Source organism: Aedes aegypti, chromosome 2 (assembly GCF_002204515.2).
Source record: "Aedes aegypti strain LVP_AGWG chromosome 2, AaegL5.0 Primary Assembly, whole genome shotgun sequence".
NCBI lineage: Eukaryota > Metazoa > Arthropoda > Insecta > Diptera > Culicidae > Aedes > Aedes aegypti.
In genome coordinates, this window is record NC_035108.1 from 83,656,106 (window position 1) to 83,667,730 (window position 11,625).

The 11,625-nt window shown below is 37.7% G+C and overlaps 2 protein-coding genes across 3 annotated transcripts; one reads left to right on the top strand and one right to left on the bottom strand.

Moving 5' to 3' along the window:
* The first annotated feature begins 1,985 nt into the window (after positions 1-1,985).
* LOC5568323 (MIP18 family protein CG7949) lies at positions 1,986-2,786 on the top strand. Of its 2 annotated transcripts, none has more exons than XM_001652151.2 (3): positions 1,986-2,101; positions 2,160-2,293; positions 2,351-2,786. In XM_001652151.2, exons 2-3 carry the CDS (start codon positions 2,176-2,178, stop codon positions 2,701-2,703), a joined length of 471 nt encoding a protein of 156 aa, XP_001652201.1. In that variant the 5' UTR covers positions 1,986-2,101; positions 2,160-2,175; the 3' UTR covers positions 2,704-2,786. The 2 variants fall into 2 exon arrangements, with proteins under 2 accessions (XP_001652201.1, XP_021697067.1); XM_021841375.1 differs by having other exon boundaries at positions 2,005-2,101; positions 2,167-2,293.
* LOC5568322 (mitochondrial inner membrane protein OXA1L) lies at positions 2,771-11,167 on the bottom strand. Its single transcript, XM_001652150.2, has 3 exons — positions 10,983-11,167; positions 9,879-10,920; positions 2,771-3,016 (listed from the first exon to the last, which is right to left on the bottom strand). Exons 1-3 carry the CDS (start codon positions 11,046-11,048, stop codon positions 2,856-2,858), a joined length of 1,269 nt encoding a protein of 422 aa, XP_001652200.1. The 5' UTR covers positions 11,049-11,167; the 3' UTR covers positions 2,771-2,855.
* Between the last annotated feature and the right edge of the window lie 458 nt (positions 11,168-11,625).

The following is an 11,625-nucleotide window of genomic DNA, read 5'->3' on the forward strand; positions in this document are numbered from 1 at the left end:
TTCACCGATACTTGTACCTTATCTACGTTAGCGTACTTGAAATCCACGTGCTTGCCCAGCTTAATAAGGGCATCCTTCACACGTGCCTCCGTCTGGAAGCGCAGAAACAAGCTAAAATCCTCTCGGTACATAGCACTCAGGTCATCACAGCTCCATCCTTGTTCCTTGAAAAACGTGAACACTTCTTCGTTGGACGGATTCCGCGTATGCGATCCAAAGCGAAGCTTGATGGTATTTTCTCGTTTCGGTTCCATTGTTCGTTCCTCTAACTAAACACTACTATGATACAAAAAAAGGGAAACAATATCCACAATAGCACTCTTTCACTGTCTCGAAACACGTCTGATTCGGACGAAGACTGAAAGCGAACTGTCAGTTGGGAATGAGCCAGTTTCAATAATTCTATTGAAACAATCAGATAGTATTCTGGAAAAGTGATCAGAATTGCTTTTGATGAGATCAACATTGATTTTATCGGGCCCGGTCTTTTTTTACGCTCCAAATCATTAATAATCATTGTCACTTCATTAGCTGTAGCTGGATTCAAAAATATAGGACTAGACACACGTCTTACATTTGAAAGTGGGTTCACTCCAGCATCCACTTGAATGCTATCGGCTAATTTTTGTCCTAAGCTCGAAATAATTGTTGAATATTTCACTAATTTGTTGATCGTCAGTGATTTTTGCACCATCCTCAATTAGGGTAATTTTATCAGTTTTAGCATCTTTCCCAAAAATGTTGTTTATGTTATACAATTTCTTGCATTGCTTCTTCGCTATGATAACTTTGTTCGAGACGTGTTTTAGGAGAACTTTTAGATGTATGTCTTGTGGATTTCTTTTAACTCTTTTGATGTAATTTTTTTTAAGCTTTATTAACGACCACACATTGAAATTCATCCAAGGACAAAAACTGTTTTTAGTGCTTACATTCTTGGTAATAGTTTTGGAATATTTCACAAGTAAATTCTTATAAGTAGATACGATATTTTACGATGTTACTTCACAAACACTACCCAGAAAATTATTAAATTCGACAGCAATTTTTCGATGGTCTACAATTGTTTTTAAAATAGTTATTTTTTCTCTTTTATCAGCTAATTTGAAGGAAGCAATGATCATAGAATGACCACTTTCACAGGTCGAGATTGTGTCATTCCTTGAGTTCTGAATGTCATTTAATCTACAAACTACATGATCAAGAATGTTCATGCTGATCGGCCTGGTAGGCATTGTATTTGTGCAAGCAAATCCATACGACTCGAGCAAGGACATGTATTTGACAACCACGTTATTATTTTTTGCATTAATAGGTATATTAACGTCACCAACAAAGAAACAAGAGCGGTTATGATTTGAATTATCATGATTTGGTGAGACTAACCACACGACTACGAAGCCCACAAGCCAGCCCACAAGTTTTTTAGCTGTCGAATGAAGGGAGTGAAAAACGAAAAAACCGACGAAATGACTTACCCACCCATGAACTGAACTCACTCGGTCCAAGAATTGTGACACTTGAGCGGACACGATTCCGTATGGCCCCGCTCTAGTTTCAAATATCTTGAACCGAGTGGATTCGGTTCTATCGGTGGATTTTCAAATATTTTTTTTTTTTTGGATTCCCACCATTGACTTGAATGTTTTTGGTGAAATAAGGTTTAAATCATGGGAATACAACTATGAATAACCAAAACGGAGCTGAATTGGGCGTTAACGGGTTAACTATCTTATTTATCTTCAGATCCCGAAAATAGCAATTTTAGTGATCATTTTAGTGAAAAAAGTCGGTTTTTGTTGAGAATAGTGACTTTTAATAACGAGCAGGTCAAAAATAGTCGCAACCAGCCCTGAGATCCAACTGAGAAAATGTAGAAATCACAAAGCACCACGCGTCTCCATCAACCACCCTCCGCAATGATTAGCCAAAATCGTAACGCCTCAGCATAAAAAGCTCTCTTGGTGGTGCCGCTGCAACAATAACTAAACATGTGCGCCAAGGTCAGAAACAGAAACGTCAAAATTCGTTCGTTCGCGAGTCGCAAATTGTTTTCGACAGACGTCTCCCAGAAAACTGCATTATTTCTCGTGATAATCAGGTAGTTTTATAGTAATTAGAACCTTTTTTGTGAATAATGACAGATTTATAATTTGCAGAAACCAGCTTTAAGTTATGGCCGAGTTGGAGAACATCAACCCTCATGTTTACCGCAAGTGCGAAGAACGTCGATTGACGAAAGATGACGAAAACGACGATGTCGCGGATCCCTTCGATGAGCGGGAGATTTTCGGTAAGCTCAAAATGGTTTTATGATGGCCCATTTTTATACATTTCCTATTTGCTAAAGATCTCATTCGCAACATCAACGACCCGGAGCACCCACTAACGCTGGAAGAACTGCACGTCCTGGAGCAGAGTCTGATCACGGTGGACAACGAGAAGAACACGGTCAAGGTGCTGTTCACTCCAACGATTCCGCACTGCAGCATGGCGACGCTGATTGGGCTCTCGATTCGGGTCAAGTTGCTGCGGGCTTTGCCACCTCGCTTCAAAGTGTCGGTGGAAATCAACCCGGGAACGCACGCTTCGGAGAATGCCGTTAATAAGCAGCTGGCGGACAAGGAAAGAGTTGCTGCCGCCCTGGAGAACTCCCATCTCATCGAGGTCATCAATCAGTGCATTGCTGTTCCGATAAAGTGAAGATGACGGTTTAAGCAGGGGGTCGTTTTAGAAGCTGTGACTGTTTTGTTAAGAACAATAAACTACATTTTTATTTATGGATATTTGGGCTTCTTTTTTCGTATTTTAGTACAATATTACAACAACAGTTCAAGAGGGTGACCGATAAGAGTCTACCGTTTCTTCGCGCTGATAGTGTTGCTGCTGGGTCGCGGTGCGGTCGGGTCGTATTTGTAAGTCTTCACCAGGGGTCCTTTGCCTGCCTTTTGGAAGGTGATTTCATCGATTCGGGCACGTTCCTCCAGTTCGCGGGTGATTTTCATGTTTGTCCATGCTAAAAAAAAGGAATCAATGTTTTAGTCAAAATGAAACTATTACTATTTCTAAGGGCTGGATTTGATGTTAGGGTGTAGCCGCTGATCACTATTGATTTATTATTATCGTCAAACAATGTTCAAACCGCAGATTCAAGCATTCATTTGAAAAAAGTTTTGTAAACGTCATGTAAAAGAAGAATAGTTTCAAGGGTTTTTTAATGAAAAAATGTAATTCTAATGTAATTTTTTAAATGATTTTTGGCAAAACTAGTATATTTGCTCCTGAACATCTTGGAAAAGTTTTTGACAAACTGTTAGAAATCGTTTGGTTGTTATTTCGAAAAAGTTCTTTCAGATGCCAGGTTTAGGATTCCTTCTATATATCTATAGTTCTTGAAAAGCTAACCCAGCCTGAAATTAGGGTTATATTTTCATAATCGGAAGGTTTAAAAATATTTCATCGGTAAAATTTTGATTTTTTTTCCACTTGTTAGCTATTTTTTCATATGTAAACTATGAAAATCAATGAAAATCACGTTTTTTTACACATTTCAGCCTTTGGTAGCTCGACAAATTTCTTAGTAGATCATGACTTTTTGAAAATTAATTTATATTGTTGAGCTGTTAAGTCAAGTACCACACAGCCTATACAAAATGTATGGGAAAAATTTTACCGATAGAATATTTGTTACTTTTCGATTATGAAATTATAGACCAAATACTGATATCTAGCGGGAAAAAATCAGCGGTACATTCGATCTTTATAGTCTGCTGGGGGGCCCAGATAGCCGTAGCGGTAAACGCGCAGCTATTCAGCATGACCATGCTGAGGGTCGTGGGTTCGAATCCCGCCGGTCGAGGATCTTTTCGTAAAGGAAATTTTCTCGATTCCCAGGGCATAGAGTATCTTCGTGCCTGCCACACGATATACACATGCAAAAATGGTCATTTGGCAAAGAAAGCTCTCAGTTAATAACTGTGGTAGTGCTCATAAGAACACTAAGCTGAGAAGCCGACTCTGTCCCAGTTGGGACGTAACGTCAGGAAGAAGAAGAAGAATCTGCTGGTTTAGACATAGCGTGCGGGTATAGTGACCATTTTTATGTAAAAAAGTGACTTTAGTGACGTTTTGTTAACAATAGTGAATTTTTAGTGAGCAGATCGAAAAATGTGACCAAGTCATTAAAAACTGACTTGCTACCAGCTCAGTTGCTATCATCCATCTGTATCGCTTTGTACACTTAGCAGTATTATTAAATTTAAATTTTTAATTTAGAAAACATTCAATGCATTTGAGTTGAAAGCTCTTGATTATTCCAAACAGAATTGGTCTCTACCTATTTGAATGCGAATCTCTAAAAACTTTCTTTTTTTGACGAAAAGTCTCTATAACCATTATTTTAACCAAACTAGTTTCTTAAAAACTTTTTCCTCGATAGAGGCTCTAAGAAACGTTAAGGGATTATTGCGCGATTTCTTCTGGTATACTTTCAGAAACTCTTCCAGTGATCCCTCCAAAAATTCCTTTAGAGATTCATCCACCAATTCTTCCAGTAATTTCCACAGGGGTTACTCCGATTTTCTTTCTGAGATTTCCCCAGAAATCCTGGCCATGATTTCCTTCAAATCTTTTTTCATCTATTCTACCACCATTTTTCCAGTAGTTACTCTAGGAGATCTTTCAAAGATTGCTACAGGCGGAAGACCTAAGACCGTTTAAGGATTTCTTTTTGACGTTAGGGTAAGTATTGCTGTAAGAAAATAAATTCTCCAGGATTTTCATCAGAATTAATCCAGATATTTGTCCAAAGTTGTTTTTAGATTTTGTTCCATAGATTAATTTAGGAGTTCATTCGCTTGTATTAATCGTTGCGTTTTTCTGACAACCCCCTAACGTAACGTAATGTAATTTATGGATGGCCCTTTACATGTTACATACACAAAGCATTGGGTAGTCAAGCGGACAGATTTTTTAAGGCAAGCACCATAAATATTTCTTTTCCTATTTTCGATCCAACATGTTGTTCAGTAAATAATAAAGATCATTGCGTGCTTAACCTTACGCAGAAGATTGTCGTACAAAAATATGTCTTAACCCTTAAAAATAGAACAAAAAATCGACATCAATTCTTGAATAAATAGTAGTTTACGGAACAAGTTGCAGAATGATGATTTTTACAGCACGAGTGGTAAATTTATCCTACGAGGCTTGCCGAGTAGGATAATTGCAACGAGTGCTGTAAAAAACGAGTTCTGCAACGAGTTACGTACAACATTTTTTGCAATTTCGTCGAAGCCCACTTGAGAGCATCAGAAATTATAACGGAAAGCACTCACCATTATTTTACAATTTCTGAAAAATTGTTGTGTAATGATTCATTACGCAACTCAAAACAGTTGCGTAATGAGAAAGCGTTGCGTAATGAATCATTACAGCACTGATTTCAGTTGCGTAATGACTATTCCCGCTCTGCATACTTCAGTGCAGGAAAGTAGGCCGTTTCATGACAGATTGGCGTGAGGAAAAACAGCCTATTACGATAAGAAATTGCAAAAAGAATATTATTGACTGTTATTGATGATATTGTAGTAAAACAGCGTAATATTCTCACGAAAATTGATTAACAATGTTTAGCATATTCAATAAGGAATGAAAAAGTTGACGCACTGACGGATGTATTTTCAAATAAATTTTAGTTTTTGCCTATTATTAATCAAAAATATTGTTTTTTCGGTTAGATTCCATCAATAACAAGCAAATGAAGATTTAATTAATAGTCGAGTGCTAGTTTGAACTAGAATTAATTTATGATAATAAAATGCATCAAGTTTGGACCCGCGTCAAATATGGTACGTTTACGGTATACCTAACTTGTGTTTCCATTGAAATCTTTATTTTTCTTAGGAACTTATTGTGAAATACACCTTTAGACTACATATTATAAACATATAAACAATAACTTTTTTCAAATTTCTGAACTAAAAGCGTAGAATTTCTTTGGGTTTCCATTGTTAATCGGTTGATTGGACAATAGACAAGCATATTATACAACCAGTGTCGTGGACTTTGTCGCCAAACGATATAATGCCGGGGGTTGAAAATATATATTTTGAGGGTCCAAAATGTATTGGTGTGTCCAAAATAATAAAAAATAGTGCTTCACAATTTAGTTATTTTCGACGTTTTTGGGATCCTACATGACCGTATGGGCATTTTTATCTCGTAGAGGAAGCTTTTCTCTACATGTTGGCATGTTCTTTGACTTGGTTACGCTGTGCAATTAATTGATTGGGACAAAAAACTAAAATGACTTCCTTAGGGGGTCCAAAATACGACCGTTACCCTATTTGGCATAGGTATTCTACACATAAGTTTTTTTATCCGTCCAAATTTGCTCAATATCGGGAATGATTGAAAATCAAAGCTCTAGTTTAGCAGAACTACATACAAGAAATCTCGTAAAAATTCCTTTTACTATTAATAAATAAAATTAATTTTATGTTGTCAACAAAAAAAATGTGACCAAACATAATCTCACTGAAACACAAGGTGGATTCTCGAATTGTATACATGAGAAAAATTATAACAAATATTAGGCAAATAATTAGTTTATAAAATTATACCTAAACAAAATTGTCCCATAAATTTCACGAAAAGTTTTTGTGAGCAGAATTCTCACAAAATGTAGCACAAGATTGTCATAGAATGCTTAGCATGATTTCAGCTAGAATCACCGAATTTCGGACATTATCTTCAATGAATTCATTATAGATATCAGAGTAGAACAGATTTTTTCAAAATCTAGAAACAAAATTTAAGATGAATTTTGTATGGGGTCCTGACGGAATCCCAAGGATAATTTGCACAGAATCTAACGCTAGATTGTCCCAAATTTAAGGATTTCTTTCTTAGAAAACCCTCGAAAAGATTTTCAAACTACACTAGGTTAGATCCTGACAGAATCTACAAAAATTTCAGATTGAATTCGGAGAATGATTTTTATAAAACTCTAAACAATATTCTTATGAGGTTCTAGGATTTTTTTAATAATCCTCTGCTGGATTCTGACGTAATCATGAGCACATTTCTCACAAAATCTTGTGCAAGATCATCAGAAACAAATACCTGTTTTCAATTTCTCCAAAAGATATGCCCATTATTTCTAATGATAAAAAAATATGAAATTGCGACATTAAAAAAAGTTTAGCCCGCCGCACAATATTGTTTCTTTAAGGCGGCATCCACAAATCACGTAACGCTCCACACTGGGGCAGAATCGAAAAAACGCGGAAACAACCTGTAGTTCTTCGGAATGAAGAGATAAAGGTTTGGTGTCTTCAGCGAAAATGGTCCTTTCAATGAGACCGATTTTTTAAAATAAAGTCATATTTTTTTGTATTATTCGCATAAATGGCTCATATGCCATTTCGGCCAAATGACATTTTAGGTGTATGGTTTCTTCGGCAAAGTTGTTCATTGTTTTATGCTGCAAATTATTGCTGAAGACGTCAAATTTCCAAGGCCTACTATTTTTAAAATATAGACAATTTTTGAGAAAATGGTGCTCAAAAACGTAATATTTGAGTTTTGCATGTATTTTTTCAATTAAAATGCCATATATCGCCTATGACTATGTCATTTATTGGCATGAAGCAGGTCTGGTAAAAATTGGATGTAAAAAATGAAATTTTGTTTGATTTTTCAAAGAATATTTCCATAAATCAGGGATATTGCGTATAGGCCATTCTTGCGATCGGGCAAGTTCGGGCAGTTATTTTTATCGTCATCTACTTAAGAAAGGTCAGAGCATTATTGTCTTTTAATTTCTAGGATATGATATTTAATATATTTTTTCTATGCGATCTGCAAGTATGCAAAGCTTATAAATGTGTTAAAAATTATTCTACATCACAATGAAGCAGTTTTCCAATGAAAACAAAATTTCAAAATAATGATTAACATTCTTCCGGTTCACTGGTAGCTAAATTCACTCAAATATATGTTATATACATTGCCTTTTCATTGCTCTATTCGCAAAAATGACCTAAGCGCCAGACTCATATCAAACCATTTCGGTCGAATGACAATTAAGGTATGTATATGATTTCTTCGACAAATTTGATCGTTATTTTATGACATTAATTGCTAAAGATGTAAAATTTCCAAAGCCCACTATTTTTGAAAAACTAATAAAATTGTTTTGAGTACTATATTCGGTTTCTCCGTACTACGCTCAGTTCCGAAGTTTGGCAAACTTGTGTTATACTTGCACCCGTTTGTTTGTTACACTCTCAGTATTTTATATGTTTGTATATTACCTAACCTGCCATCAAATTTAAGGCAAATGGAAGCGAAATGATCGTCTTTATTTCGTCTTTGATTAGAGTGAATGCATCTGTGCATTGCAATAAGTTTTCGTTTTGGAATCATTGGCTGAAATCCAATATACTACGAGTACTTCATGCACGCGGTATGAAAAACTGTCCAACATAGAAAAGCTGTGCAAGGTTTGACATAGTTAACCGCATGAATATTCATCATTATTTGGAGCTTTTTTAATTGAAAAACTTCTACTTCAAGCATGTTTATAGCTTAGTCATTTTCCAGTTAGCATTGAAAAAATATATTAAACATTATGCCCTTGGCAAAAATGGATAAGTGGATAGCGATAAAAACACCGGCCCGAACTTGAATGATCGCAAGAATAGCCTATACACAATGACCCTGTTTTTTTTATTGAAACTTCCGTAAAATAATTAAACAAACAAACAGCTCTATTTCAGCCAAGAAATGACATAGGCCTAGATGATATATGGTATTAAAACTGAAAAATTACAAGCAAAACAATAAATATTTTGTACAAAATTTCTTAAAATTTTGTCTGTTTGTCAAAAATAGTAGGCTTCGGAAATTTGACATCTTAAGCAATTATTTTCAGGATAAAATAACGATAAACTTTTCAGAAAAAAATATAGCTACCTATATATCAAATCGAACGATATGGTTTGACATAATGAATCTGGCGCTTATGGCATTTTTGCGAATAGAAAATACATAATCAATGTATGTAATAAATATTTAAGTAAATTTAACCACCAGTAAACCGCAAAGATGTTAATTATTATTATGAACTTTTGTTTTCATTGGCAAACTGATATAATAATTTTGAAACTTTTTATAAGCTTAGCATACTTCCAGAAAAGTTTAGCCCGCCGCTAGGCTGGTGGTAGGCTCAAACGTTACGGCTCATAAATTTTTCATACAAAAAGCATTACGGAGGGGGAGGAGGTCAAAATTTTCCAATTTTAGCGTTACGTAATAAATGGATGCTGTCTAATTTGGCCCACGATTCAAAAAGGATGGGCAGGCCTGTCTTAGGGTAACAACTAAAAGTATCGATGCAAGAAAAAATGGAAAAAAATGGAGAAAATCCTGACCAAGACTCTTGTGCTAGTCTTAGAAAAAATCACTGTAATCCCAGTGGAAATTACCGAGAGTAGTAGCGTTGGAACGCTTAAGGATTTCCTATAGCGATTTTTGGAAAAATTACTGTATGCATCTACTGACAAATCGCTGAACGAATTGCTGGAAGAATTAATGGAGAAACTCTGAGAATGATTCCCGAAGCTTTTCCTCGAAAAATCTGAAAGATATTCGCGACGATCTGTGGAATAATCGTGTAAGAGTATCTGAAGTATTCTTCGAAGCTTTTAGAATTGTACTCTAGGATAAGCTGCAAGTAGAATGTCGAAAACAGTGATTTTAGACACTATTTTGTTTAAAATAGTGACTAGTGACCTTCCATTAAAAATAGAGACTTGCATTCAAATAATGACATATTCTCTATAAAGTGATCTACTTTTTAAATCAGTACTTACAATCCTTCATTCCCTCGGTGAATTTCTTCTTCTTGATGGGCAGAGTTTCCGGCTTGTGCGTAACCAGCCGTTCGATTTTAAAGTAATCCCTTACTTTGGGAATCCTCAGGAAGCCCACCTGCAGCAGCGAGAAGAAATTACTGCACGCCCAGTAGCACAGAATGGCCCCGGGGAAGTTGATGGTGAAGGGGAAGATGAACAGCGGCATCGCTCGGAGCACGTACCGGACCATTTGCATGTTCTGGGCGGACATCCGGGCGCTGTCCGTTCCGAGCTCAATGGTCAGGAACATGGTTATGCTGGTGATGATTGGCAGCGCGTAGAACTGATCGCAAACCGTCAGATCGGTGAACCAGAAGAGGCCGCCTTCGCGCATCGACTCCACGGGGGTGTTGGCCATCTGCCGCAAGCCCATGAAGAACGAGATGAAGATGGGAGCCTGAGCCAGAGGCACCAGCATGTTCTTCAGTGGGTTTAGGTTCTTTTCCTTCATGAAGGCAACCATTTCCTGGGCGTATCGCGCGGAATCAATAGAATTGCCAGCTTGCCGGGCTTCCGTCATCTTCATCTGCAACACCTGCATCTGTGGCATATGGTTGTTCATTTTGGCCGCATTCCGCTGACTGGCAATAACCAGCGGGAACAACACCAACCGAACGCAAATCGTTCCGATAGCGATGACCCCCCACCAGGGCAGATCACAACCGACGTGAAGGAATTCCATGCAGTTCTGGACGATTCCGACCGGAGTCCACCCACCTAAGCCGAGCGAGGCGAACGTTGGTTCCCCATTGGCGGCCACACTGGACACCAAGTCGCTTATTTCAGGCGCAGCGGAAGGGATCGGCGGCGGTTCCGGGATTGTGTCCAAAGCACTTCTACCAACTTCATCAGTACTGATGTTCCGCACCAAAACCGCGGCTGTGATTGGGGTGACGAACCTGTTCTGGAGCTTCAGGGCATTTTCGATCGGGCGGTCGTTTCGATTTCCGCAAGCAATGTGATAATTCCGACTGGAGGCTCCGGCGACTTTTGCAACTTCCTACAATCCAAATCAACATTGTGGTTATGAAACCAAAAATTTTCCAAAGCGGCAAATATTACCTGAATCAGACAGCTCCTGCCGCCGATGGCACTCCTCGTTAATACTTTACCAGCTAGGGATAACATTTTGAACGAACGGTGCACTTTTCCTAGTGAATTTCAATGAAAATTCCGGGTTTTTCGGAAACTCTGACGATCGCTCCCACTGCTCCAGTAAAAAATCACGCAATACCAAAACAATCTGACGTGAGGAGAAATGTCAAAACGCCGAAAAGGAGGGGAAATCGAAGCACTGAAACAAAACGGCACCAATCGAAAAGGCGGAGCTTTCACTGTGTTATGCGGCGTTACGTTCTGTTACGTGCTGCGGTTGGGAGGGAAGTGGGTGGTGAAATTATGCTGATCCCTTGAGCTACGCCCATATCACCCACCTCCCACCGTATTTTCTCAGTTTTAGTGGACATTAAGGTGAAACAGTTTGGAATCAACTTCTAAAATTGCATTAAAACTTCAAAGGCACAAATCTCGCGAAGAAAGCATCCAATAACAGTGCACATTTTATTTTGGCTTTGTGCACTAGCAGAAAGCTTAATATAAGATTTCTCCAGTTTAATGCCTTTGAAATCGTGAGTAGGGGCATAAGTCGGCCATTGTGCCGGCATATTTGGATTCCGAGATGTTTCACCTTAATGTTTCAATTTTT

Coding starts and splice junctions, on each gene's coding strand:
- LOC5568323 (XM_001652151.2), top strand. CDS start 2,176: ATGGCCGAGTTGGAGAACATCAACCCTCATGTTTACCGCAAGTGCGAA. Junction 2,294..2,350: donor CGATGAGCGGGAGATTTTCG/GTAAGCTCAAAA, acceptor TATTTGCTAAAG/ATCTCATTCGCAACATCAAC.
- LOC5568322 (XM_001652150.2), bottom strand. CDS start 11,048: ATGTTATCCCTAGCTGGTAAAGTATTAACGAGGAGTGCCATCGGCGGC. Junction 10,921..10,982: donor GCAGGAGCTGTCTGATTCAG/GTAATATTTGCC, acceptor TTTGGATTGTAG/GAAGTTGCAAAAGTCGCCGG. Junction 3,017..9,878: donor CACCGAGGGAATGAAGGATT/GTAAGTACTGAT, acceptor CCTTTTTTTTAG/CATGGACAAACATGAAAATC.